Here is a 26,776-nt window from a genome sequence, read left to right as displayed (position 1 = left end):
AAGCACTGTCATAATACTGTCATGTTTTCATGCTCTTCAATGTCATGATTATAACCCATGGATCAAAGTCTGTGGATTGAAAACAGAGTATTCCCCATGTGATACACCAACCAGGGAAAATTAACATACATCAGAGGAAGAAATCAGCAGAGATTGGTGAAATAATAATCCCCACAAGCTTGAAATGATTACTTATGGGGTGCATAACTGGACACACTTTAAAATGATTTATATCTATAATATAAATAAGCTTCCTGTAAAATAGCTGGCTTAATAATAAGAAGCGAGAGATACTGTAGCTAGGGAATATCCGTGTAAGTGATAATTGCAATGTGCCCCGAGGGTGATGATGCTAATGAGGAAGCAGCAATGGCTGTGGCTTGATCAGAGTGCTCCATCTAGATTCTAGAATGATGCCTGAAATACACCATGGGAGATCCAGATGAAGCATGAATGCTTTTATTAATTCCAATCTCAGTGACATTACAAATGCAACAGCTTCGAGGCTGGCTTCACTTGCATTGTTAGAAAGCTGAGTACATTTCTACAGATTACTGTGTATACAAATCTGATTTTGCAGTCTATTCACAGATTGTGAGGACATAATAATGTTGTGTCCTGCTGTTTCTCTCTCAAAACGGCATTCATCTGACCACATTTCAACAGTTGATGACATAATTCATCTGACCACATTTACAAAAGTTGATTACATCATTCATCTGACCACATTTCAACAGTTGATGACATCATTCATCTGACCACATTTACAACAGTTGATTACATAATTAATCTGACCACATTTCAAAGGACACCCAGAGCTACATCCTTCATCCAGCCACGTTTACAACAGTTGATTACACCATTCATCTCACCATATTTCAACAGTAGATTACATCCTTCAGTTGATTTAGGTTGCATTTAAACAGGCAACCCAATTGGCAACCCAATTCTGATATTTTTTTCACTAATTGGTCTTTTGACCAATCATATCAGATCTTTTCACATCAGATTTACTTCTGAGCTGATCTGATTGGTCAAAAGACCAATTAGTGAAGAAAAAAATCTGCATTGGACTGTATGTGTAAACCCAGCCATAGATAAGCGCTTTAAATGGCTTTCAAAGTGAGACACATCTCTACAACAGAAGTTGGCGATTTGACCCCTGTATTTCATAATTAAGGCATACATGGACTATAATACAATTCCATAACGAACAAGTTAAACATATAGGTAGCAACATCTATTAAGGCAACGCTTTGGAGAAAACACAATAGTCACATCATGGCTTGATGTAACTTTTATCCTGATTCAATCTAATGAGGGAAACACTAGTGTAAGAGGGAGGAATGGGTTTAAAACACAGCACATATATGTAAACTATATTAAATATGATACAGAGTTTAAGTTTGGTTTATAATTGTATTCATTGTTTTATGCATTCCATGGAGATGAGGTTGAAATTCTCAGCACATATAACAGTAAAATGGTGACTTTGGGTTCAGAGAGATAATGAGAATATATGTCATATAATAATAAGCCATTTAGCAGACGCTGTTATACAAAGTGATTTACAGTCATGTATGCATACATTAATATCATATGGGGCTGAATTCTGAGGGTTGAGTAGACACATTTAACTATTTCAACACACGTCATCTATTTTTAACACAATCCATGACACTATCCGTGTGATTTTAGCTTTTTGTTGTATAATGTGTTGCAATAAAGTAGGAAATAAATATTCCAACTGGGAAAAGATTAGATAGAAACTAAATTGCTACTGTAGAGGAATAGTCACGGACACCCAGAACTAAAATCGCACAATTGCGTCAGATGCTCGATTTATGTTACCTGCATCTGTCCACAAGAGATTAGGGCTCTCATAAAATGTCCTTGTAAGTAAACTATTGCTACAACAACAGCATTATCTAAAGCAAGACCTAAAATAAAACTGAATTTCTGGTATTTCTTGTTCACATAAAATATTGTTCTGATCAGTGCCATTTGACAGACAAATGCTTTTCAAACCTGTTTGACTGATACAGACAATAGACAAATCTATTATTGCAACTGGTTTTAAACTAAACTCTACAATGCAAACAATGAAGGTGAACCTCTCTAAAGTTACTCAGTGGACACATTTGACTCCGACAGCCTTGTCTCTATGCAAGGGAAACCCCAAAATAGATTTTGTCCTGATTTGTCCAATCAGGACACAATCTAGCATGTAGACAAGTGCATATGTTGTGAATTAAAACATGGAAAAACATTGTTATTTCTGTATGGGTCAAGGTTGCTTAATAAAGCGATGTCCCACCAGACATTGTCGAAAATCCTGTGCAGCATTAAAAGGAAGTGGGTATCTGGGGCTGTTCTGTACTGTGCTCCCTCTGCTATCCTTGTTACTTAACTGAAAATAACTTAGATTCAATATGAATAGTAACAGACAGCGGTGTGCAAAACGTTAGGAATCCCTTTCAGATTAACATGGCTTTTCTTATATTGTGAATAAACTAGCTATGCTCTTCTAATACATTTCTTCATAAGAAATCCTACATCGCTCCTAGCAATATTACATACATAGTAGATATGCACAAAAGTTAGGATTGTGAGGTTATTCAAGCTTCAGTCCGCCCTCACTTTCCTGTGTGTAATGGTTTCCGTGGGTGTCACCCCATTCGCATGGCCATTCAGCGAATCAACAGAGCCATTCTGGTGATACGCCTTCTTTTGTGAAACACGGTGTTTCTTGTAAGTCTAAAAACAGAGGGAAGAAGTCAACCCATTAGGATGATCTCAAAATCTGAAGAACACTACTGTAGACAATGCACGGTTTTATTTAACCCCGTCACCACCAGTGTAAAATACTTAACACCATAATGAATTGAAATACTGTCTAATTAATGCAAGAGTTTTACATTTGCTCACCTGAATGTAGAAGTTTGAGAAAAGGGCAATAAGCGAGGCCATATAGAATATTTGGAAAAACAGCCAGCTTCTGGGGAAACCACATGGCCAAATGACTGCACAGATGGTCTGGGACATGGTCAAAAAGAATTGAATCTATAGAGGAATGAGACAAAAATGTCATTAATTGTTTGTAAACTAAGTCAACATCAATGCACACATGCACGCACACACAGTATGCATAAATAAATACCATTGATCCAATGGCCTACAGAATACCTTAAATGGATGGGGGAAATATTGCACTTTCAATCTATACCAATGGTTCATGTTTTTGTTTCATCTCATTGGGCCTTTGTCACATTCACTAAAACCCTGAGATTGGCTGAGCTATACACTGGATGACACAGGAGGTTGGTGGCACCTTAATTGGGGAGAACAGGCTTGTGGGAATGACCGGAGTGGAATGGTATCAAATACAGGGTTACCAGGTGTTTGCCATTCCATTTGCTCCGTTCCGGACATTATGAGCCGTTCTCCCCTCGGCAGCCTCCATGATAACTATGGATGTGAAATGACATCTCTGAGGTTTGAAATAGGGACATGCAGGCTCACCAGCTGGCCTTGTGTGATATATCTCTTCCACCATAGATAGGGCCGTATGGCCGGGACAGCAGAGAGCCCATAGTAAGAGTACATCAGGACATGGATGAAGCTGTTGAGGGAGGCACCAAAGTAGGCTGAGGAAGAGACAGGAGAGAGGGGGTGGATGAATCATCTAGAGTACCGTCGCAGGGTCAGAGACATCAGTGAAATACAAAATTACAATTCTTGCTGTTTTATAATAGTAAGAAATAGCAGCGTCAATGGCATACAGTAGAAAGCAGCTGAGGTGTTCATTCTCAGAGAGTCCACTGTAAAACACAGAGAGCTGTAAGACATTGGTCAGTGTCCTGTTCTAGGACACAGTGTGCCACACTGTCAGTGTAAAGCAATTAGGAGGTGAGTGTATGGTATATCACTGAAAAAATGCGTGCTGTGCAGTCCTGAAATAGCAGTAGGTTCAATTCACACTTCATTTCTTTACCATTTAACAACGGATCAAATTCATTTGAAATCTCAGTCACAGAATCAATTCAAGACAAACATGTCATCTATAACACCTGTATAGCTACTTAAAAAGATAACATACAGTACACTCTTCGGGGGGAAAAAGGTGCTTTCTAGAACCTAAAAGGGTTATTTGGCTGTCCCCATAGGATAATCCTTTGAAGAGCCCTTATTAGTTCCAGGTAAAAACCCTTTTGGGTTCCATGAAAAACTTGTCCAGAGGGTTCTGTGGCTCAGTACCGGTACCACCTGTATATAGCCTCATTATTGTTATGTCATTTTCTTGTGTTACTTCTTGATTTTATGAGATTTTTTTTTAAACTTTAGTTTATTTAGTAAATAAAAGTATATTTATTCAACTGCATTGTTGGTTAAGGGCTTGTAAGTAAGCATTTCACAGTAAGGTGAAATGCCTGTTGTATTCGGCGCAGCCCCCTCCTGTACTCCCTGTTCACCCATGACCCATGACTGCGCCATGGCCATGCACGCCTCCAACTCAATCATCAAGTTTGCAGATGACACTATAGCGGTAGTCCTTATTACCAACAACGACGAGACGGCCTACAGGCAGGAGGTGAGGGCCCTCGGAGTGTGGTGTCAGGAATATAACCTCTCACGCAACGTCAACAAAACAAAGGAGGGCCTACCGGGTGGCGCAGTGGTCTAGGGCACTGCATCACAGCGCAAGCTGTGCCACCAGAGACTCTGGGTTTGCGCCCAGGCTCTGTCGCAGCCGGGCCGAGACCGGGAGGTCCGTGGGGCAACGCACAATTGGCCTAGCGTTGGGTTTAGATGGTAGGGATATCCTTGTCTCATCGAGCACCAGGCCTGGCGTCAATGTGGATTGGGGATGCTACCTCTGCTGTTTCCTGAAGTCCACGATCATCTCCTTTGTTTAATTACTTTAAAATCATACAATGTGATTTTCTGGATTTTTGTTTTAGATTCCGTCTCTCACAGTTGAAGTGTACCTATGATAAAAATTACAGACCTCTACATGCTTTGTAAGTAGGAAAACCTGCAAAATCGGGAGTGTATCAAATACTTGTTCTCCCCACTGTAGATACTTTGTACCTGTTTCCTCCAGCATCTTCACAAGGTCCTTTGCTGTTGTTCTGGGATTGATTTGCACTTTTCGCACAAAAGTACCTTCATCTCTAGGAGACAGAACGTGCCTCCTTCCTGAGCGGTATGACGGCTGCGTCGTCCCATGGTGTTTATACTCGCGTACTAAACTTTTTGTCCCAAGGATGAACCAGACTTGTGGAGGTCAACAATTTTTTCTGAGGTCTTGGTTGATTTCTTTTGATTTTTCCATGATGTCAAGCAAAGAGGCACTGAGTTTGAAGGTAGGCCTTGAAATACATCCACAGGTACACCTCTGATTGACTCAAATGATGTCAATTAGCTTATCAGAAGCTTCTAAGGCCATGACATCATTTTCTGGAATTTTCCACGCTGTTTAAAGGCACAGTCAACTTAGTGTATGTAAACTTCTGACCCACTGGAATTGTGATACAGTGAATTATAAGTGAAATAATCTGTCTGTAAACAATTGTTGGAAAAATTACTTGTGTCATGCACAAAGTAGATGTCTTAACCGACTTGCCAAAACTGTAGTTTGTTAACAAGGAATTTGTGGAGTGGTTGAAAAACGAGTTTTAATGACTCCAACCTAAGTGTACTTCCGACTTCAACTATATATACTGTATTCTATACCATCTACTGCATCTTGCCTATGCCACACGGCCATCGCTCATCCATATATTTATATGTACATATTCTTATTCATCCCTTTACATTTGTGTGTATAAGGTAGTCCTTGTGAATTTGTTAGATTACTTGTTAGATATTACTGCACTGCCGGAACTAGAAGCACAAGCATTTCGCTACACTCGCATTAACATCTGCTAACCATGTGTATGTGACCAATAAAATTTGATTTGATTTGAAAACACTCAGTGACCACAGTGTTGAGGATAGAAAGGGAATTTTGAGTTAAAACACTCACAGTGACCACAGGGCACCCAGTTCATGACGAACCACCAGATGTTGAGCATGCTAGCGTGGTGGTAGATGTGCAGAAACGTGATCTGATGGTTGTTCTTCCGTAGGATGAAGAAAAAGGTGTCCATAAACTCTATGACCTTGGAGAAGTAGTACCACCACAGCACATTTATGATCTGAGACGAGAAAAAATATATAAGAAGAAGAGTCAAGCTTTCAAGCAATACAATGTATTTTCTTGAGAGGCATACATCCACAGATTTGTATTTTACCCAATGAGGACTGGCCAGTGCAAATAATTTGACCAAAAAGGTTACATGTTTTGAGAGACAAAGATGATCATCTGCACATACAGGCCTATGAAATATCTATTAAGGACAAAGTGAAAAATAAGTTAATTCACTTCTGTAACAGCAGGGACTCTTATACATGTTTTAATCAGCGCAGAACTGCAATCCAATCGCACATTTCAGTGAGAACAAGTTTCCTCTCAGTGTTCAATGTTCCCAAGGGACATTACAGAGAGTAACTACTGATGACACAGCAGTACAGATTAAATAGACTGGCTGTCTGACTCTGTGGCTTATCTGTTAGGATTTGCAGGTACTGTCTGACATAAATTGTACCAATAGAATTGGTAGCCACCATGACAAAAATAGCTGGAGAGAACAAAGTACATATTGATCTGTAAATATCAAAGGGAATGAGTGACAGGGTGAAGTCCAGCTGGTGTCTGGTGACGATGCATTTGTTACCCCATATACAGTCCATATTTTGAACCTAACACAGATTGTTTAATATAAAATTCTATATAAGTGAACAGAGGGGTGACATATTGAGTAAGACCGTCTTACCTTGGTATCTGTTTCTCCCGCACTGTGTGTGTCTTGGCAGTAGAAGTTATAACCCCCTTGCCACACAGCAGACACCATCTGGAGACAGAGCACAAGGTGATGTAGAAACACAGACTGCCATGTCTTTGACATCTTCAAACAACTTGAATCATCCAAATACTGCACTACCCTTGTAATATCAAATGTATATCATTATTGTACTGCAAGTGTCACAAGATCCAAATTTTAAATCACCTGCAACATCAATTTGCTTTCTCCCACCCAAAAGCTGATTGTAAAACTGTTTACATTGGCATTTAGGATGCTAGCTTCACATACTTGCTGCAGGAGTGGAAGTAGTGGACAATATTATATCCCAGTCTTTCCTCTCCATTTAGTCTCCTTAACCAGCGATAATATCATTATTCTTTTTGTTGCCACTGCAACATTGGGTCCCTGTATTTGTTTGTTATTGAGCAGGCCAGTGATGTCAGCGTTTTTAAATAGAGCCCTTGTTCACACGTTTCATCTAATTTGGGATAGCTATGGAAATAGCTCTGCCTTTATCCACCACTGCCTTGAATAACTGACAAAAGAAGGAGTTAAATGTAAAGCATCTAAAGACATAACAATATTCAGGTTCAGCTTCAAGTGTTTTGTGCTCAATATGACATCAAACTCAGAGCAGAACCCATGGTCAGAATTGCCCCCCTGGTTATGTTCTACTGAAAAAAAAACATGATTCTGAGGAATATTAAGCTTTCCCACAGGATTTTAGTGCATTTGGCTCGAGACAGGACCCATTCCAGAACAGGATGGTAAAAAAGCAGTGCAAAGCAGGGATCTAATTATGTTGATGACTTCGAGACATACAGTGTCATTATCCGATGATTGTGGCACCAGGAGAGTGACTGCCCTGCATGTGCCCATGGGGATGAAAGCAGAACAAGGACAGGCCTGGGATTGGCAGATGTTGTGCGCCACTGAACTGGGTAATCCCGAAACATGCAGAGGACTCATTGAAAAACAACCCAAAAGTCTCTACAGAGAGAGTGTCTAATCATTCAACAATACTACTGTCATTGTCGTGCCTTTTGTTGTTTTAAATGTGCTGCTGCATTGACATTTTTACTGTGTTTTAACAGCACGATTATTAACAACAATATGCTGCAGACTAGGCTATGTCTCTTAAGTTATAATACACTATTTATTTCTAATACACTACTACTAAATCGTCTTTATTCATATTATGTAACTCAAAACAAAGTGTCACAAGATCCAAATGTCCATATAGATTTGGGCGGAACAGGGCTGATTCGTGATATTAGCGAAGACGCAGTTTCCTGCAGAAAAAAAACTGTTTTAATTAGCTTAAGATCCAGCGCATTCCAATCGATATTGCCTATCTAAAAGGCAGAGTGAGCTCAGGATCTGTTTCTAAACCTAAAGCCTTTATTGTGGCCAGCTTGCATCCCACAGTAACTTAAGGAACCTACAAACCCCAGGCCTATGCCCTTGGTTATTTTGCTCTTCAGTGTGGCTATTTAAAACACATGTTAAATCAAGCCATAACATTTTTTAAATGCAATTTACATATGTGCCGTAGACATGGGATAACAGCAAGCAACTGCTTTGTACTTGAATTGGAATCGTGTGGCATTGATTTACGAGGGCTAAAAGTTCACCCTAAAGCAGGGGTAGAGTCAGAACGGGCGATTTTAATGATTTACACAGCATGGGCACAGCCAATCTTTTGAGGGGTTATGCAATGCAGACCGAATTGAGCCCATTTGGCCAAGGTGATGAGAACAGAAAAGACTTTAGACTTGCAGGTGCGTGGAGAAGACTTTGTCCCTCGGGATCTGTATAAATAGCTCATGACATTTAGATAATGTCATATTACACTATATATATATATATATATATATATATATATTACACTATGTTGACATATTTACTACCACAACTGATTACACTACAGAAAGCATTGGCAGCTCACTCTCTCTCCAATCTCGTTACGCTATACAATAATTAGGGATAATGCTATCGACTACTAGCCTAGATATCCACTGAGGATACAGACAGTTCATCAGTATATACTGTCAACAGTTTCAGAATTAGACGTTGCAACTTCAAACATTCTAATAATAGTAGCAGGTTTTCAGAAAACAATTGAGGGTTGTGTTGAGGTTGGGTGAGAGATTTGTTTGTGTTAACAACGATCCTGTCAGAGACCAGCTGTGCCCCACTCACTCCCCCACAGCACTGTGTCCCGGGGTGGCATCAGTGCAAGACGCCATTTGTGTCTAATCCGAATCAAAGATCACAGTTTCCCTCATCCTCACAGAGTCCTTTAGCCACTTCTACCAGTCACCCGATCCTCTCACTTCCCCTCATCTGCCAGCAGTGTTGCACTGCGATGATACCAACACCACCTTCAGGTGCAGCCTGCCTACCTCATAGAACATATAGAAAGATAATAGAGTGAGGGCCAGATTGTAGAGCACCAGGAGGCCCTGGCAAGACACCGGCTGTCTGTGTCTCATGTACTTGGGCCCCAGCCATACGATCAGCAAGTACATGAGTGTTAGTGCAAAGGTTGGAGGGTAGTTGTCTAGCAGCAGCCATCCCTGTACCCGTTCATCTGAAATACATAGACAGACAACAGCCTGGTATTACAACATACAGTAGAATGTTCCCTTTTTTTCTGAACCTTATTCCCATATTTACTGTATCCCCTGAACCAGTGCGATAGCACTGAGCGTAGAGAGGGGCACAGATGTAGGATCTTAATGTGACCTATGTTGTTCACAGCAAAATAATCCTGCATTAACAGGATTTCAAGATTTAGTATATAATGTTGCTTGATCGGTGGTTAGGCTATTAGCCGGCCATAAGTAGGCTACATGAAAAGTGCAATAGTGTTTATATAACCGTGTGTTAGTGTGGGTTTTCAGTGAAATTCTGTAAATCACAAAGCAACAGAAAAGTGATCAAATTAAGATCCTACATCTGTAGCTACACTGCAGGGCAGGCATATTGCTTGGAGAGGGCAAGAGAACACAACACAGTTTGAGTGAGAATTGGCAGTGACTACCGAAGCATGTTTGTTCAACTCCTGGAAAGGTTATGCTAGAATCATGGAGATGCAAAAAGACCTGGTGCATTCCACTGGAGGACCATGTATTAACACATAAGGCAAACATTTTGTGTGGAGATATATAGTGATAAATCATTTTATGTCAATAGTCCATAACTAAGCATTTATTCATATGATAATTATTATACTGTAATTTAATCTACAGTAATGCAACAGTAATAACACTTACCTCTGGGACCCATCCATGAGTCTATGTACGTGTTTAGTTTATGATTAAAAGCCTCCATTTCTAACCTGAATAGACAGATGAGAGAGTACCTACAGTCACACATTGCAGCTTATCACCAGAGCCATAGTTACATTATACACTCTGATAGACTGAAATGTATGGTAAACTACTACCACTTAGGTAAGGGGTCATCAACTAGATTCAGCCGGGGGACAATTTGTTCTTGAGCGGATGGACAGGGGGTCGGAAAACATAATTGCAAATAATTTGTCAACTGCAAATTGACCGCAAGGAGCCCTAACGGATATAATATTTCCAAAATTAAAATCAATTGGAGCTGATTTGCTGGTGTTTTTACAGTCTTTTATGTCCAACAATAAAATAATTTAAAAATATATCTATTATTACAAGTCATCACTCACAATATCTATATATTTTTTTTGCTCAGAAACTTGGGGGCTAAATAAAATCATCTGCGGCCTAAAACCTGCTGGGGAACCCTGATTTAGATATTTCAAAAAAGACCATATTCAAGCAGCACTGTTGTTGAATGACGGCGCAAATCAGCTTAACTGTGTTGACAAAATATGTATGTCTGTTTAATTCCATAAAGCAGCTGAAGGGAAATCAAAGCTTGGTTCATTGTAGCAGAGGTACAATCATTGTCACGATGACTTCACAATAAAACAACTTTCAGACTGAAGGAACATTCAAAGATGCCAGTCTAGTTACAGCTTAGGCAAGCTATAAAGTTAATTCAGAAGGTTAAGGCTTGAGCTATAATCCTGACTATTGGCCCAATGCAATAGTTCATTCCAGTTAATTATGAATGTAAACAAAATTCTAATTCCACATTTTCCTCATGGAAAAGCATTAAAGAGAATTTGAATTAGAATTTCAGTGTACTTCCTGAATTGACCCCAACTCTGTTAAGAACGCTGATATTTTTTATTATTCAGATATTTCCTTTATAATTATTAAGTAGATGAAGTATCTGCTCAAGCAGTCCCAAACGCACAGAAATACAAACATAAACATTTACATTATTCTATTGACCCAGATCATTTCTGGGTCAATAGAGGTCAATTACTTCTCTCTTTATTGTGAGTGATGACTTGTAGTTATAACGGACTTGTCTCAAAATAGTGTCCTTTGATCAGATCTAACCAGCACGTAAACATGTCGTTAAAGTTTTCTATTAAAAACAATGCAACAAAAAAAAAAATTAAAAGAGAGAGAGAGAGAGCATCATAGCCAAATAGCGCTACAATTTATTATATATGGCAGGAAAGTTAGATAGCTCATGGCTGCTGTGCTGGATCAGGATGCAGGCTACGACACTAGGCTACTGTCCAAGTTGAGTCTTGTAGACAAATCCTATATTATAATTACGTCTTTAGCGAAAAGTTAAATGTCTAAATCATTAGCCCAACTCTTATCGCACACACATCGCAAACAACAATCGCAATCGTTCGCGTCATCAGAGGTCACCGATTCCGGATCAATTGTTTTACATAGCCTACATACATGATCTAGCTAGCGAGACATGAACTAGTATGAAATCGCTGCTAAAAGTAGATTATCAAGTATATCAATTATGTATGATAAATACTGTTATAGCATTTCCACAACAAAAAAACAAAAAAACTAAGACTATCTTATTTCCAACCACATTCTAGCTCATAAAACCTACCTCTGGAGGATGCGTAATCTTGCCTGCCCAGGTCCCAAAGCACAAACGTGCAGCCTCGTCGGTCAGTGGAAACAGCGGGAGAAACACATGAACTCAGTCTATGTGGCAAATTGTCCTGAGCGTCATAAGTGACGAGATCTAGCTATTAGGCTATCATCTTCAGATGGTAGATAATTGGCTATCAGCCACCCGAATGGCCTACCTCATTGGCAGTGATCATCACCCAGAATGTGATTTGACCGTTTGCTGATGTTGGCGTCCCACTTAAACTAGGTTTCCATTCAATTGGCGACAGATTTTCATGTGAATATTTTACAACCGGCATAAACAAAATATGGGCATTTTCCTACCAATTGTTTTCCACCAAACCGACTTGTTGCAAATAAAAATCAGTGCGTGATGACATAGTGCACACAACATGTACCGTTTCTCTTAAATTCAACGTGTTTATAGCATTTTGAATTCTACCGATTGTTTTGTGACAAAAACTGTTGCATTAAATAGCAAATGTGCCTACTCTGGTCTTGTCATGTGCGCTCTAGCCAACAGCGTGTAGATACAGTGCTGGTAAACTGTGCGGGTAGCTACATGATGAGATTATTATAGAGCGGTCAAGCATTGATCATTTATTGGAAATGAGCATCAAACTCATCACCGTGCAGTGTCTCCACCCTGTAAAGTTTAGCATTATTTAATCTGTAGCTTAATAAACTGCATGGTTTGCTGAGAAGTGAAAATCTTGGTTGTAGAGGCAAGTTTTAAATGCACAACTGCGCATTTACATATGCCAAAGAGCTATTCTCTTTTAGCCAATGTGCTTAATAATATTTCTGCGCTCTTTTACATTTTGCCTGGGCTACAGACACCCGGGATGCACATTGAAGTCGAGACAAGGTTACTCGTGAGGTTTTATTCGTAGCCTATAGTATAGGTGACATGCTGGATTTAGAAAAAGTGACAAGAAAACGTGCCCAATGGCCTATGCCCCAATGCTGCGTTCACGGGAATTTCTGACTTGCTAACAGGTTGAACGCGGCACGTGTATAATTTCAACCTAGGCCATGTTCAGTTGCCAAACGTTCTCGAACGTTGCAGATAGAAATGCCATGACTAGAGCCGATGTGATTCCTTATATACGCCCGAGAGGCATGTTTGAGCTATATTTTAGCCTATTTCTATCTGAACGTTCCAAAACCTTCAACCCTGCTGAACGCGTCCCAGATAGCAAGTCGGTAAGCAAGCGGATGTCACCCCATTCATTTCGCATCAGTGGAGAGACCAATCAAATCAGTGCATTACTCACAACCAGTTAATAAATCAGTTAGCAAGCCGATGTCACCCCATTCATTTCTCGTCAGTGGAGACCAATCAAATCACTGCATCACTCACATGGCTACACAGAGCAGAGCTCAGTAACCTGTGTTATGATACTGATGGATTTTTGAGACGGATGGTTGTACGGTTGTGGATACTAGTACAGCGCCATCTAGCTGTCGCTTCGGGGATAAGAGTTGTTGACAACATGGCATTTTAGCTAGGCCTAACCCTAACCCTTTTGCTAACCTTAACCTCATTCTCCTAACCTGCTACGTTAATTATCTTAACCTGCCATGTTAATTCTCCTAACCTACTATGTAAACAGACATCCAGTCTCAGCAATCCATCAGTATCACCACATCGCGGTATGTGTTGTCTTATAGTGAGGCAGAATGTAAAACTCTAGAGTGTCGGCAACTAAACAGAAATACATTTTTCTTTTCTAACTGCATGTTTTATGTATATAGCTTATACACATCAAATGTACAACTGTCCAATTGCTGCAACAAAGCATAGCCTAGCTAGCCTACTCGGTGGAGACTTCAATGCCTGAAAACAGTTTGAACTGCATCTTTGAACATTTTGTCAAGGAAAAATATGGCCTTGGTCAGATGGTGATAAAGTTGAACATTGGCACTATGCTAGGATGACTTGCTGAACAAGACTAATCCAATTAATAGGTTGGCATTTTTGACACTAGCCAAGTGTAGGCCTACATTTTTAGAGCTTGGAACACCATCAGTTCTTTACATTCGCACTGATTTGTCATGTACGTGAGGTTCCCTTGGAGGTACTATGTAAATCACCAGCTGTCAAATGTATTCCATGGAGGGCCGAGTGTCTGCAGGTTCATGCCCCACTCTTGTACTTGATTTGAATTGATGGTCACTAATTAGTAAGGAACTGCCCCCACCAGGTTGAAAGGAAAAAGGAAAACCCGCAGACACTAGGCCCTCCATGGAATGTGTTTTCCACCTCTGATGTAAATGGACTCTATTGTTAATGCATCCATCCTTAATATGTTAATCTATCATCAAAGAGGTTTACGTTGAAAAGATTGCCATAAAGCTCCACATGAACACATCTCCATAATGGGGCAGCAGGTGGTTAGAACGTTGGGCCAGTAACCAAAAGGTTGCTAGATCGAATTCCCAAGCTGACAAGGTAAAAATCTGTCGTTTTGCCTCAGAGCAAGGAAGTTAACTCTCTGTTCCCCGTGCGCCAAAGACGTGGATGTTGATTAATAAGTCGATCCCCACACCTCTCTGATTCAGAGGGTTAAATGCGGAAGACACATATCAGTTGAAGGCATTCAGTTGTACAACTGTCCTTTCCCATATTGTCCATTTGGCCACATTAGTCATGTACATTATGTATATGTCACCGGCAGCCTCTAGTGGACTAAAGGTCTCACTCCACATTGAGCATATTATCCAGAGATGATTATTTTATTTATTTCACCTTTATTTAACAAGGTAGGCCAGTTGAGAACAAGTTCTCATTTACAACTGCGACCTGGCCAAGATAAAGCAAGGTAGTGCAACAGAAACAACACAAGAGTTACACAAATACATGTACAGTCAATAACACAATAGAAAAATCTATGTAGTGTGGGTGCAAATGTAGAAGAGTAGGGAGGTAAAGGCAATAAATATGCCAGAGGCGAAATAATTCAAATGTAGCATTAACACGAGTGATAGATGTGCAGATGATGTGCAAGTCGAGATACTGGGGTGCAAAAGAGCAAGAAGATAAATAACATGGGGATGAGGTAGTTGGGTGTACTATTTACAGATTGGCTGCGTACAAGTACAGTGATCTGTAAGCTGCTCTGACAGCTGATGCTTAAAGTTAGAGAGTGAGATATGACTCCAGCTTCAGTGATTTTTGCAATTCGTTCTAGTCATTGGCAGCCAAAGGAAGTGTTGGCTTTGGGGGTGACCAGTGAAATATACCTACTGGAGCACGTGCTACAGGTGGGTGTTGCTATGGTGACCAGTGGGTTGAGATAAGGCAGGGCTTTACCTAGCAAAGACTTATTGATGACTTGGAGCCAGTGGGTTTGGCGACGAATATGTAGTGAGGGCCAGTCAATGAGAGCATACGGGTCGCAGTGGTGGGTAGTATATGGGGCTTTGGTGGCAAAATGGATGGCACTGTGATAGACAACATCCAGTTTCCTGAGTAGAGTGTTGGAGGCTATTTTGTAAATGACATTTCCAAAGTCAAGGATCAGTGGGATAGTCACAGTTTTACGAGGGTATGTTTGGCAGCACGAGTGAAGGAGGCTTTGTTGTGAAATAAGAAACCAATTCTAGATTTAATTTTGGAGACGCTTAATGTGAGTCTGGAGAGTTTAGTCTAACCAGACACCTAGGTATTTGTCCACATATTCTAAGTCAGAACCGTCCAGAGTAATGATGCTAGTCGCGCAGGCAACAATCGGTTGAAGAGCATAACATAGAACCATGTAACCAAGCAAAATACTATGCTTAGTCAGTGCTGTACACAGATTTATTGATTGAGACATAACATTCCAATCAAACGTTCACATTCACTTCAATGCAAGACTCCTTTAATAGTTTAAGATTCTACTATATCACAGCAAATCAAACACTTTCATTTGACACTTCTCACATTAAAAGGCCAAATCATTTGACACTTCTCACATTAAAAGGCCAAATCATTTGACAGATAATGCAGATATACCATATTCGGAAATGAAATAATCCTTGTTAAATGTTTGTAGAGCAGATCAAAGTTCAGTATTTACAGTAGACTTAAAGATTAAAATTAATTTAGTCTACAACTTTGTTTGCTGCATTTACATAATATCACACTCAGACTTTGTTAGCATGAACACAGGATATCAAATTACATATCCAATTGCTATCACACATCCGATTGAATTTCACTTATTAAAATAATTTTCAAATTGTACAAATCTGATACTGTATATACAAATGCAATACACCCGCTTGACCCTCGCAATGCACACTATATTCTCCATTAAAACTTAATTTGTTTGGACCACTTTGTCCAGACAGATATTTGGTCTTTTTCATGCTAATGAATATCAATGATGGACAACACATTAATTAATTGATTACAGCTGTGACAGTAAGTTCATTTGCCCCGATTGACTGGGTCACCAATAAGTTCTGGGCATCGCTCCTCTCCTTTTGTGATGCTGTCACACTTGCGGAGTAGGTCGTAGTTGATTCTGTCAGTTATGACACTGTCTTGCTTGTATTGGGGGTGCTTGTCCACAAACTCCCTCATCCATTTAGCCATGGTCATCAGTTCACCTACATCAGCAACAAGAACAATGTGAGAAAACATCATGTTTATTTTTTCTGTTGAGAATTAAGATACATAAACAAGTGTATGCTTGGCATTTATAACCCTGTACATTAAATTGTTAATGTGACTTGAGTTCAGATTCAACACTGTAAAGCACTAAGGCTGCGTTTAGACAGGCAGCCCAATTCTACACTTTTTTTTCACCAAATTGGTAATTTGATCAATCAGATTTGCTCTGAAAAAGATCTGATGTGAAAAGACCTGATGTTTCAAAGGATCAATTAGTGAAGGGAAAAAAAGTTCAGCATTGGGCTGCCTGTCTCAATGCAGCCAAAGCGTTATCAAAACCTTGTTGACAGTGTCAGGGAGCAACATGTGCCTTCTACTACTGGAATGCCGCATGCTTTTGCTAATCTCCACCAATGATGTGGAAAGCCCACAACAATACCTCACAAAACCCTGTTACCCAATCCAGAGTCAAATTGTCAGTGTTCATTTGCTAAATATACCGGAGGCACGTCTCTTGATGAGCTTCAGGTAGTTCAGGATGGTGCATCTTGTATCAACATCCACCTCCATGTTTTCTAGGTAGCAGTTGAGGATTGGTATCAACCCTTGAAAAATTCCTTCCTAAATGATAAGAAACAACAACTTATGGTTTAAAGTAAAGAGTGCAATAGAAATATATATTTAATGATATTATTAAAAGAGATTGAACATAATCTTAACCACTTATTTGTTATTAACCAATTAATAACAAATTGTACAAATTGGAATTTGTAACACATCATATGATATGCTCCCCCCCCCCCCCCCCAGGATGTGACATACCATACAAAATGGATGACTTTGTACTACTGGCTGAAATGATCCAAAACCTTTATACCACATCTTTAATAAGCACCTTTCCATTGATGATTGTGTCAATGCTCATCAGTGTGTACTCAATGTCACCCTCACTGTCCAAGCCATTCTGGGCAGCCGATGAGGAGCTATCGAGGGCAGGGTTGCAGCCTATGGGAGGATGCAAGAGAAGCTTTAGCATCAACCTGTTCAGGCATTTTGCCAAAACGCTCCCAGACCAGGTTTCAAAACACTGGAATCTGACTTGTATCCGCTCACCTTTATAGATGTCCTTCCGGAAGTAAAACATGCCCTCTTGGACTGCATTTCTTTTCTGGGCAGCTTTCATGTTTTCATCAACCTTTTGATAGAAAACAGAACGCATAAATGGTATATCATTACCCAACATGCACTAGAATTTCCTAAAATTCAGCTAATTAAAAGTATATCAGAAGAACAGCTGATCTCACCTTTGACAAGGGGATGAGAAAGTCCAGTTTATAGGACAGTATAACCCTGGTGAGCAGGACGATGAAAACAACGAATGCAGAGTTTTCAAAATCAGTAAGTTGCACCTGGAACAAACGAAAACAGGCACTCAATATTTCTACACTACAAACATTGTACAAAACTGGTTAAGACACAGTACATGTAAATCCTTTTTGGAAGTATTTACTTGAAACAATAGTTACTTAAAACAATGTGTATTTCAGGTAAATATCCAAATGACATACAACTCTATTAACACACAAGATTGCAAGGCTTATGTTACCTCCATGGGACGGAACTCAACTCGCCATCCGATGTCCGAGTTTGGAGGAGGAGGTTTGAACCTCATTGTCTGCCAGTTGGTTGACTGCAGATTCTACAAGACAGACAAATGTGATTATATCAACTAAAATGCCTCCTTATAAAATCACAGGTATTGGTCTAGTCGCAAACAGTCATGTAGTCACAATAAGTCAGTATTGGGTGGGTATCATTTTTACCTCAAAGTGATCAGACTCGTTTTCATCATCCAAGTAAATTTTCTCTTCAAATAGTGAGAGCGGATCCCGAATGAAGAGATGGGCTATGTGTTGGGCCAGCAGTTTGTCGATCCCTACCAACACAGATTTTGATCACTTCTCTATAGAAGGTTTAATGATTAAAATACGAATAAACACATTGTTATTGTACAAACAGTTTCATTGCTTGAAAAATACATAAAAAGCACATTTCATCTGGAGTCTTTCACCAGTTACTTATCCTTCATCATATTTTATTATTTCTATACACCATCTAGAATCTAATACTCATGTCATTGTTACAAAGTTCTTTACCTGCATCCAGCAGCTGTTTGTTGATCTCCTCGTCTATTGTCAGATCTATGTCATTGTACCTATCGCCACAGCTGGAGAGGTAGCTGTCGATTGAATCATATCTGGATTTCAAGATTCGAAATTTGTTGGTTTTCAAAGGCTGTAAAGAAAACACATTTCCATGCACATTGAAAGAGAAGTCTGAAAAACCTCTTGAGATTTCAAGGAACAAAGCAGACAAATAACTGAAAACCTGTTCTGGCTAACATAATTGAACACCAGGAAATCAACAGAGACATTAATAATGCCTGTCTGAGCCTGACACGATCGGAGTCTTCTATTCAACCCGCTGAAGCAACTAGCAACAAGTGAGTGGGCCTTGTTTGGCTGGCTCATGTTTCTTTAATTAGGAGCCAGTTTTTCCTGATTCATCTGCTCACCTCCAGCCCCCTCTCTTCCCCGGTCCTGTCATCTACCGAGGCAGAAATAACTCCCCAGCGACAATCAATGTCTGACACATAGCCTCTGTAGAACGGCGAAGCAGCACTGAGGGCCATCTATAAACAGATAAGCAGTTAGCGTGCCAGTTTCCACCACAGAAAAGGCACTCGAAAAAAATCTAAGCGTTATTGAATACTGTAAGGATTCAAAAATGTGGTTAACCAAAGCTGTTTACGACACCTTTAAAAAAAAATATTACCATTTTGAGGCAATTAATACTTTTTCCTGTATGTTTTCTAAGAAAATCTTACCATTATAGGGCAGAATGTTGCTAGTTGGTCATAAAGGTACCTCGCCTCTTCAATGCTGCAAGCTTGGAATGTCACCTGGAAAAACATTATAAAAAGGGTTCAAGTTAAAGATTACTCAACCTGTTTATATAAAACATGTCCATGACTTCAAAAATATTCTCTAGTCTAGTAAATTAACATAAGTATACCAGGGTTATAGTTCTATAATGTGTTGTGTATACCTGAAGACAGCAGTTGCCCATTCCAAATCCCATGGCATCCATGTAGATGTGATCAGGTAGAGCTGCCCTGGCAGCCTCCCCATCGTCTTCCGGAAACTTCTCCACAAATGGAGATGGGGTGCATTTGTCTTTAAAGACTAACAAGGAGAAAGAAGCACAAAGGAAAGTAGATACTGATAAGCAAGTTGTTTCAACTAATAAAAAAATGTTGCGCCACATTTTGGGCGATGGGTAGCCTAGCGGTTAAAAGCATTGGGCTAGTAACCGAAAGGTCGCTTGTTCAAATCCTCATGCAGACTAGGTCCCCTTGAACAAGGCCCTTAATCCAAATTGCTCCTGTAAGTCGCTCTGGATAAGAGCATCTGTTAAATTACTAAATTGTAAATGTGGCCTAAATTTGACCACTGAAAATAAAATGTGACGAAATGTATTTGACTGAAAGGTGTAATTATTGAGTGCAAATTGTGAAGATCTGTTCTGATTTAGACTTACTGGGTACGTTGATCACCACCTTCTCTCCTCTTCTGTGACGAATGTTTCTGGTCAGGGTGCTGAAAAAACATTCACAACATACTTTGTTAAATGGGATGCAAATAAAGAGCTCAAATGTCACATATCATGCAGTGACACAAAATAGTGCAAATACCTGTGACAAACTTAATACCATAGCAACCTCTATAAAACAGTTGGTAGAGCATGGTGCTTGCAACGCCAGGATAGTGGCTTCTATACCTGAGACCACCCGTATTTCAAATATATATTATTCAAGCCTACCTGAATCTTGGGTGTTGGTTTATAGCTTCATCTGGGAAGAACAGTGATTTTGACACTCCCTTTTCAACAGGTGTTGGCTTGTATTCTGGCTGTGTGAAGCCTGGGCAGCCTAACCTAAAAACCAATGTTACAAGAATAACATTAATGTTAAGGTACTATAAATAAAATCTAACCGTTTCAAGTGATTTAGTGAGTGACAATAGGTAGTTAACTACCTTGGGAATGACGTGATGGTGGCAAGCGTTTCATTCTTATTCAGCACAGATGAGGCCTCTCGCCTTCGCTTCCCCATGTTGTCCTCCACTGTGTTGAACTCTGACATCGTCCCACCATAGGGCTGCCCCGGAGTCCCTTCGATCATGTAGCTGCCATACTCTGGCCTCCAAAGGGTAGGATGGCTACCAGGAAAAACAATGCATTATATATTTTAATAAGCAAACTTCCATTTTTAGAAGCCATTGAATAATGTTGTCTAACAAAACAAGGTCTCTGTCCGACAGAGTCGATTGTATTATGCCAATCTTTCACATTAAAGTAAACATGTTTTTTTTAAATCAGATGTGAGCCACTATCTCAGCGGACGGAAAATGCTGTGGGCAATGCATTTGTGCTACAGGGGCGTGCTCTTCAATATGTGCGACAGAGAGGCAGTAATGAGGAATGCTACAGCTATAGTTACAATTCCCCTGGGTTAAGTCAGCTTCACAGGTTCAGCACGTCATGGACAGTTAGCAAGCAGACTACTACAGTGAGGCTTGTACAAAAACATTCACATCAAATAGAGATGAAGGCTTTTTAACCCATGTTAAAGAAATTTAGTAGCCCAGGGTAGAGCGGCAGGTTGAACACCAGTGCAATTTGTAAGGTAGTAGTTCAAGAAAACAAAACATGTAAAACTCATGCTGAAGTTGCAAACTTGTAAAGGAGCTTTTGCATGAGCCATGAGGGGAGTGCAACTTTATAGCATTTTTTTTATTCAAAAGTTGCAGAACAGGCTAATGGAACACTGCCTTATTGAGCGACAGAAGCGGTCTTTAGTGCCTGCAGTGTAAACCACCCAAATGAGTTCGCATAAGAAAGGCCGATACATAGCAGCCAATTTCACACACAACCTGGTCATTTTCTAAACAGATTTAAAGATGACTTACTTGGGGTTAGTCTTTTCTCCTTTGTCTTGAAGAGTTTCCAAAACCTCCCCACCATTGAGAACAAGACGGACCTTTCCATTTTTCTCATCCATTTCGATCAACATGTATTCCACCTAAAAGGGCAAAAATATATATTTTATTTTTTTAACATAAATTTGTATTTCGAACCATAAAAGCAGTGTGCAAATTCAATGCCTTTCATGTTGAAATCAGTTAGGCCTACTGCACATGTTGACATATGAGACTAGAAGACACCACAGAGGCTTCCAACATCAATAGGATGGTGTGGCCTAAATCGCAAAACTGTTTTTTCTATTCTCCAATGACAATGCAAGATTATCAGCCATGAAGCTTGTTCATTAGACCAGAATGGTGCAGACCATGTCTCCAAACACCACCTTTCTTTCCAATGTGCGTCACTGTGTAGACCCAAAGCCTTGATCCATACTTCCCAAGATCAAAACGGGCGCCATCACATCCATTCCAATTCATCAATTATGTTTCCTTGACTTTGACTCTACTACCCTGTAATCCCCCTGTCTGAAAGAGGGATTAATCTGTAACAACAACATTCCACATGAAATTGAGGCACACTGAAGGCAGCACAGACAGAAATCACATATCGACTACATCTAGATGCTATGTGCGACTTTTTTTAAACAACCTATCTACATGCCAGGAGCATGTTAAGGGACAACCTTTGAACATGTTTAGTAGCATATAAAGCTTAGATAAGAAATCTCTCAAAAATAAAATGTCTCAATAGGTGCAAACCATGTTATGATAAATAAGCACATTTATTCAGTTTTAGACATTTACTTACCAAACCATTTTTCGATTAGACATTTTTAACACGTTTGTATTAAGTATGCATCGGTTCTCATGAAATGTAAACAATTGTATAGATAAGGAATGTTTTTTTTAAATAAAATATTTCACATACAGCAAATTGATAGGTTGTTGTTTTACGGGGTCAGCCACACTTGTATGGTTCCTCTGGAGAAAATTCGGGTTAAGTGCCTTTTTCTCAAGAGCACATAGGAGGTATTCAAACCAGCCACCTTTCGATTACTGGCACAACGTTATAACCGCTCGGCTACCTGCCGCTCCTAGCAACAATATAAAACGGTCCAATGGCCTAAGTAACTGAATAACACATCAGTTACTGATTCAAGTTGTCTAGATCTAAAACAGTTATGTAATGGTCAGATGCTTTGAATGGGTTCATTGTTTATGGACGGAGTATAAACATCTAAGCATTCGCTACAACTACTATCCTGACGACATGATGTAGCCTAAAACACTTGTTACACTTTGCTGCAATTCGGTTAGTCTTTCATCTGCACAACCGAAGTTGGCAACATAGTTACAACTTCACTTAACTGGTGATAGAGCAGACTAACTGACAATGTAATTTGTGTGGATCGCATGTACAATTTTTGTTATGCAAAAGTTTTTTTTTAAAGCATGTTATGCAAAGGTTAAGCAATACGACACCCTTACCTCATCGCCCCATAATAAGACATCTTTCTGTCGTTCTTTCACCTTGTTATAGATGTTGAGAAACTGAACGATGCCATGTTTCCGAACATGGTCTGCATACTTTTTGGTTTCTTCCCAGTTGAGCGGTGACCCTTTTGACAGCAAGCCCATATCGCAAGCGTTCGGCACAGACAGCGAGACTGGCGTTTGCTATTTTGTTTAGCTATCTATAATTTTTGCTCGCTAACGTGTTATCCAAGTTCAGCGACGTAGCTACTGTCAACAAAACAGAACTTGAGCCAAACCAACAATGGTCTTGCTATTTTAACTGTAACGCTGGATACTTATTAGCTAGCCAACAAGGGAGGCCTTCACACATCTCTTGTTATCTAGCGAGCTAGCAAGCTATTAAAATGACCCGCTGACACAATGTCCCAAGCGCCAATAATAATGCCAAGGTTATCCCCCCCCAGCAATACCTATCTAATTCAGCACCTACACCTAATATATTGTCCTTGATGGAATCACTTCTATATAGTGAGGACCGGTCAATTCACGCGACTAGCCAAGAATCCTCTGTTTCAGTGTGCAACACCGAGTGAACAAAATTTCCTTCCTTGTACTCTTCACACTCACAGTGACTGAACACGTGTGACTGTGGGCGCGTTTGTCCGCTCAGACGTTTCCTATGCTTTGTCTGACAGATCTTACAACGCCCGGAGAGATTTTTTACACATCAGCTAACTACATTATATGTTATAGCAATCTGTACATCTATGACGTTGTCAATTACTTAAACCACAACGGGGGGACGCGTCATTGTGACTCAGCAGTCTTTCCCTCCTCCCTCAAACCAGTAGGCATAAAGTCTACTCAACCGCAACATTACTGCCGCGTTCAAAACAACTGGGAACTGGGGGAAAAACTAGCTCCAACTAGGAACATCTTTTGAATGGTCATTCAACTCGGGATTCCAAGTTGGAAACTCGGGCATCTTTGTATAGCTCCGATTTTGTAGAGCTCCATCATTGTAAATACGACTTTGTTCTTAACTGACTTGCCTAGTTAAATAAAGGTTAAATTATGATTTGACCTCGGTTATTTCCGAGTTCACAGTTGTCTTGAAAGCACCATAAGGTGTGTCTAAAAAAAATGGAAATATTGTAACGATGACAATGCAAGTGATTGTACGTACAGTGCTGGTCTTTCACCTAGTTTCCCATTTTCGCACAACTGGGCGTTATGCCAAAGTCATAGTTTGGCATAATAGAATGAGTAGCCTACCCTATTGTCCATGAATAAATGTGTTGAGATCTATGTGGCTGACACCACACCGTGCGCCACTCTGTAAAATTCATATTAAAAAAAATATATAAAAAATCTGTAGCCTAATAAACTGTAAGAGAACATCAGGATTGGTCTACTATCTGTTTCTATATCACCACTTAGTCAGAGTGTAATTAATACATTGTGTTGAGATGCCAGCCCGGAGGAATGCAAGTAAAAAAGAAAAAAGAAAGAAAAGCAATGAGAAGCGAAGTGGGGCGATGCAAACATAGGTGAGGGAGCGTGAAGAGGGCCGGACTTAGAGTGGGAAAATCGTGACTTTATGCAAATACTCGTCTTTTGATTGACCAATCAAAGCTAACTATAGCTCCTAACCTCTACTGGATTGGCAGTTGAAACCGAGTATCTTTAGGCGAAGGTAAACGAAACAGTGCTTGCTCCCTCCTGATTCAGCGCAAGAGGGGACACTTCACGCTGAGGAGTGAGTTCCACATCTGCTACATTGCTTTAGGATAAGGGTGTTTTTTTTAAACAGTCGATACTTTTCCATCCAATTGGCGACAGATTTTCATGCGCATATTGAATAATCCGTTTAAGGAAAATATGCGCTTTTTCTCTCCAGTGGCGTTTCCACCAAACTGACTTGTGGCAGATAAAAGTCATTAGGCGGTGACGTAGTGCGCGCAACATGTTTCCTTTAAATTGTCATGTACCAAATAAAAAAAGAATTTTCAATGTGTTTCCATCGCATTTTCAACTCTACAGATAGTCACAAAAAAACATGCGTTATATAGCGAATGTGCCTACTCATCTTGGCATTTGCACTCTAGCCAACAACTCACAGAAACAGTGCGGGTAGGCTAGTTCATTCCCAGTTGATTCAAATCCAGACGGAAAATATTTACACAAGAAGCAACCTAATATCACACAGTCAACTCTAGTCAGTTAGTAATTTCACCATTCTGCGATTCTCATTCTCACATGATGAGATTATTATGGAGAAGAATTGTCAAACGACAGCCAAGCGTCGATCATCATGTCACCAGAATAAGACCCTGTGTATTTATTGCAAAGGAGCATCAAGCTCATCACGTGCACTTTTACCACCCTGTGAAGTTCATCATAATTGAATGTATCTGTAACCTAATAAACTGCATGTTTCTTGTTTTGTATTAACACTCATTCCCTGAACTTGCTTCCCGACTCTCAGCGCACATCATTACACTCATAAATAGCAAAAAGAAGCAACAAAGACAAAGACAAACTAATTGTAGTATATAAATACAAATTATTACCCTATTGCTAACAAAAAATACGCAAATAAAACTAAATTGCACAAATCCAATATCACACAAATAAAGTAACACACATACAAAGAGGAGAACCTGATTATTGAAGAGTAAAGACTAATTCTGAGAGCTCCCGTTCTTGTATAAATATCAGCAGCTCAAGCAGGGTCATCGTCTTTGATGACAAGTCAGGCAAGTTCTTCAGTTCCTGTGCAAGCTCTCTGCCATCCGAGTCTGAGTGTTCTTTATAGTGCAGTGTCATTACTAAGGGCCTCACATTGTTCTGTCAGCTCCTCATTTGAGAGACTTTGGAAGATTTGCCAGTTCTTTCCATGTTTTCATGCAGTTTTGGTGTTCGTGACTGCTGTCGCATGATGTCAGCAAAGAACTTGCATGTTTCCAGTCTGTCAGTCCTGAGTATGCTAAGTTAATTTTCTTATTTGAAAATAGTTTACAGCAGAAGCAGAAGAAGCTGTTGTTTCTTTCAGAATATACCAACCAACTTCTAGGGATTTTTTCACCACTCACCAAGGTCTTCCTGAAATTCTGGTGGTGGCAACTTCTTCCATCACTGTCATTCCTTTGGAAAACTAAGTTAGGTGGTACCTCACTAGGTCCTCTGCAACTAGCAGCAGGGTCTGTAGACAGTGGTTCATCCTCAGCAGCAGGGTCTGTAGACAGTGGTTCATCCTCAGCAGCAGGGTCTGTAGACAGTGGTCCATCCTCAGCAGCAGGGTCTGTAGACAGTGGTTCATCCTCAGCAGCAGGTTCTGTAGACAGTGGTTCATCCTCAGCAGCAGGGTCTGTAGACAGTGGTTCATCCTCAGCAGCAGGTTCTGTAGACAGTGGTTCATCCTCAGCAGCAGGTTCTGTAGACAGTGGTTCATCCTCAGCAGCAGGGTCTGTAGACAGTGGTTCATCCTCAGCAGCAGGGTCTGTAGACAGTGGTTCATCCTCAGCAGCAGGGTCTGTAGACAGTGGTTCATCCTCAGCAGCAGGGTCTGGTGGGGATGCTGCTACAGGCATTTCTAATGGAGAGCACATGGGCATTAGTTTACACAAGTTATTCACAGCATTTATAGTGATGGAACATCCCACATACCCAGTAATAATACAATCCTTGTTACCTACAATATGGAAACTTAAAACTTTGGAAGAGGGAAATTATTTATTTTGTTTA

The 26,776-nt window shown here is 40.1% G+C and overlaps 2 protein-coding genes across 3 annotated transcripts; both read right to left on the bottom strand.

Annotated features, from left to right (window-relative positions):
- Positions 1 to 374: 374 nt before the first annotated feature.
- Positions 375 to 12,455, bottom strand: elovl5 (ELOVL fatty acid elongase 5). Its single transcript, XM_020460603.2, has 8 exons — positions 11,880 to 12,455; positions 10,187 to 10,251; positions 9,314 to 9,501; positions 6,879 to 6,956; positions 6,029 to 6,200; positions 3,523 to 3,647; positions 2,929 to 3,063; positions 375 to 2,757 (listed from the first exon to the last, which is right to left on the bottom strand). The coding sequence occupies exons 2-8, from the start codon at positions 10,242 to 10,244 to the stop codon at positions 2,626 to 2,628; spliced, it is 888 nt and encodes a 295-aa protein (XP_020316192.1). The 5' UTR covers positions 10,245 to 10,251; positions 11,880 to 12,455; the 3' UTR covers positions 375 to 2,625.
- Positions 12,456 to 15,685: 3,230 nt separating this feature from the next.
- gclc (glutamate-cysteine ligase, catalytic subunit) lies at positions 15,686 to 23,810 on the bottom strand. 2 transcript variants are annotated; one of them, XM_020460640.2, is made up of 16 exons: positions 23,042 to 23,810; positions 21,539 to 21,651; positions 20,606 to 20,788; positions 20,391 to 20,504; positions 20,109 to 20,167; positions 19,617 to 19,753; positions 19,396 to 19,470; positions 19,084 to 19,200; positions 18,665 to 18,803; positions 18,332 to 18,444; positions 18,115 to 18,207; positions 17,813 to 17,917; positions 17,622 to 17,703; positions 17,404 to 17,513; positions 17,009 to 17,129; positions 15,686 to 16,504 (listed from the first exon to the last, which is right to left on the bottom strand). In XM_020460640.2, exons 1-16 carry the CDS (start codon positions 23,189 to 23,191, stop codon positions 16,323 to 16,325), a joined length of 1,893 nt encoding a protein of 630 aa, XP_020316229.1. In that variant the 5' UTR covers positions 23,192 to 23,810; the 3' UTR covers positions 15,686 to 16,322. The 2 variants fall into 2 exon arrangements, with proteins under 2 accessions (XP_020316229.1, XP_020316230.1); XM_020460641.2 differs by lacking the exon at positions 23,042 to 23,810 and adding an exon at positions 22,482 to 22,695.
- Between the last annotated feature and the right edge of the window lie 2,966 nt (positions 23,811 to 26,776).

The sequence above is a fragment of the Oncorhynchus kisutch genome, linkage group LG25, assembly GCF_002021735.2.
Source record: "Oncorhynchus kisutch isolate 150728-3 linkage group LG25, Okis_V2, whole genome shotgun sequence".
Taxonomy (NCBI): Eukaryota; Metazoa; Chordata; class Actinopteri; order Salmoniformes; family Salmonidae; genus Oncorhynchus; species Oncorhynchus kisutch.
The sequence above is the reverse complement of the archived record's forward strand: the minus strand, read 5'-3'. Positions and strand labels throughout refer to the sequence as shown.

Excerpts from the sequence above, each read along its gene's own strand:
- elovl5 (XM_020460603.2), bottom strand. The coding sequence starts at position 10,244 with ATGGAGGCTTTTAATCATAAACTAAACACGTACATAGACTCATGGATG. Across the intron at positions 9,502-10,186 it reads CTCATGGATGGGTCCCAGAG|ATGAACGGGTACAGGGATGG; the intron begins GTAAGTGTTATT and ends TATGTATTTCAG. Across the intron at positions 3,648-6,028 it reads CTGGGTGCCCTGTGGTCACT|CCTACTTTGGTGCCTCCCTC; the intron begins GTGAGTGTTTTA and ends TCTCTTCCTCAG.
- gclc (XM_020460640.2), bottom strand. The coding sequence starts at position 23,191 with ATGGGCTTGCTGTCAAAAGGGTCACCGCTCAACTGGGAAGAAACCAAA. Across the intron at positions 18,208-18,331 it reads ACGAGTCTGATCACTTTGAG|AATCTGCAGTCAACCAACTG; the intron begins GTAAAAATGATA and ends TCTGTCTTGTAG. Across the intron at positions 17,918-18,114 it reads TTGAGTTCCGTCCCATGGAG|GTGCAACTTACTGATTTTGA; the intron begins GTAACATAAGCC and ends CGTTTGTTCCAG.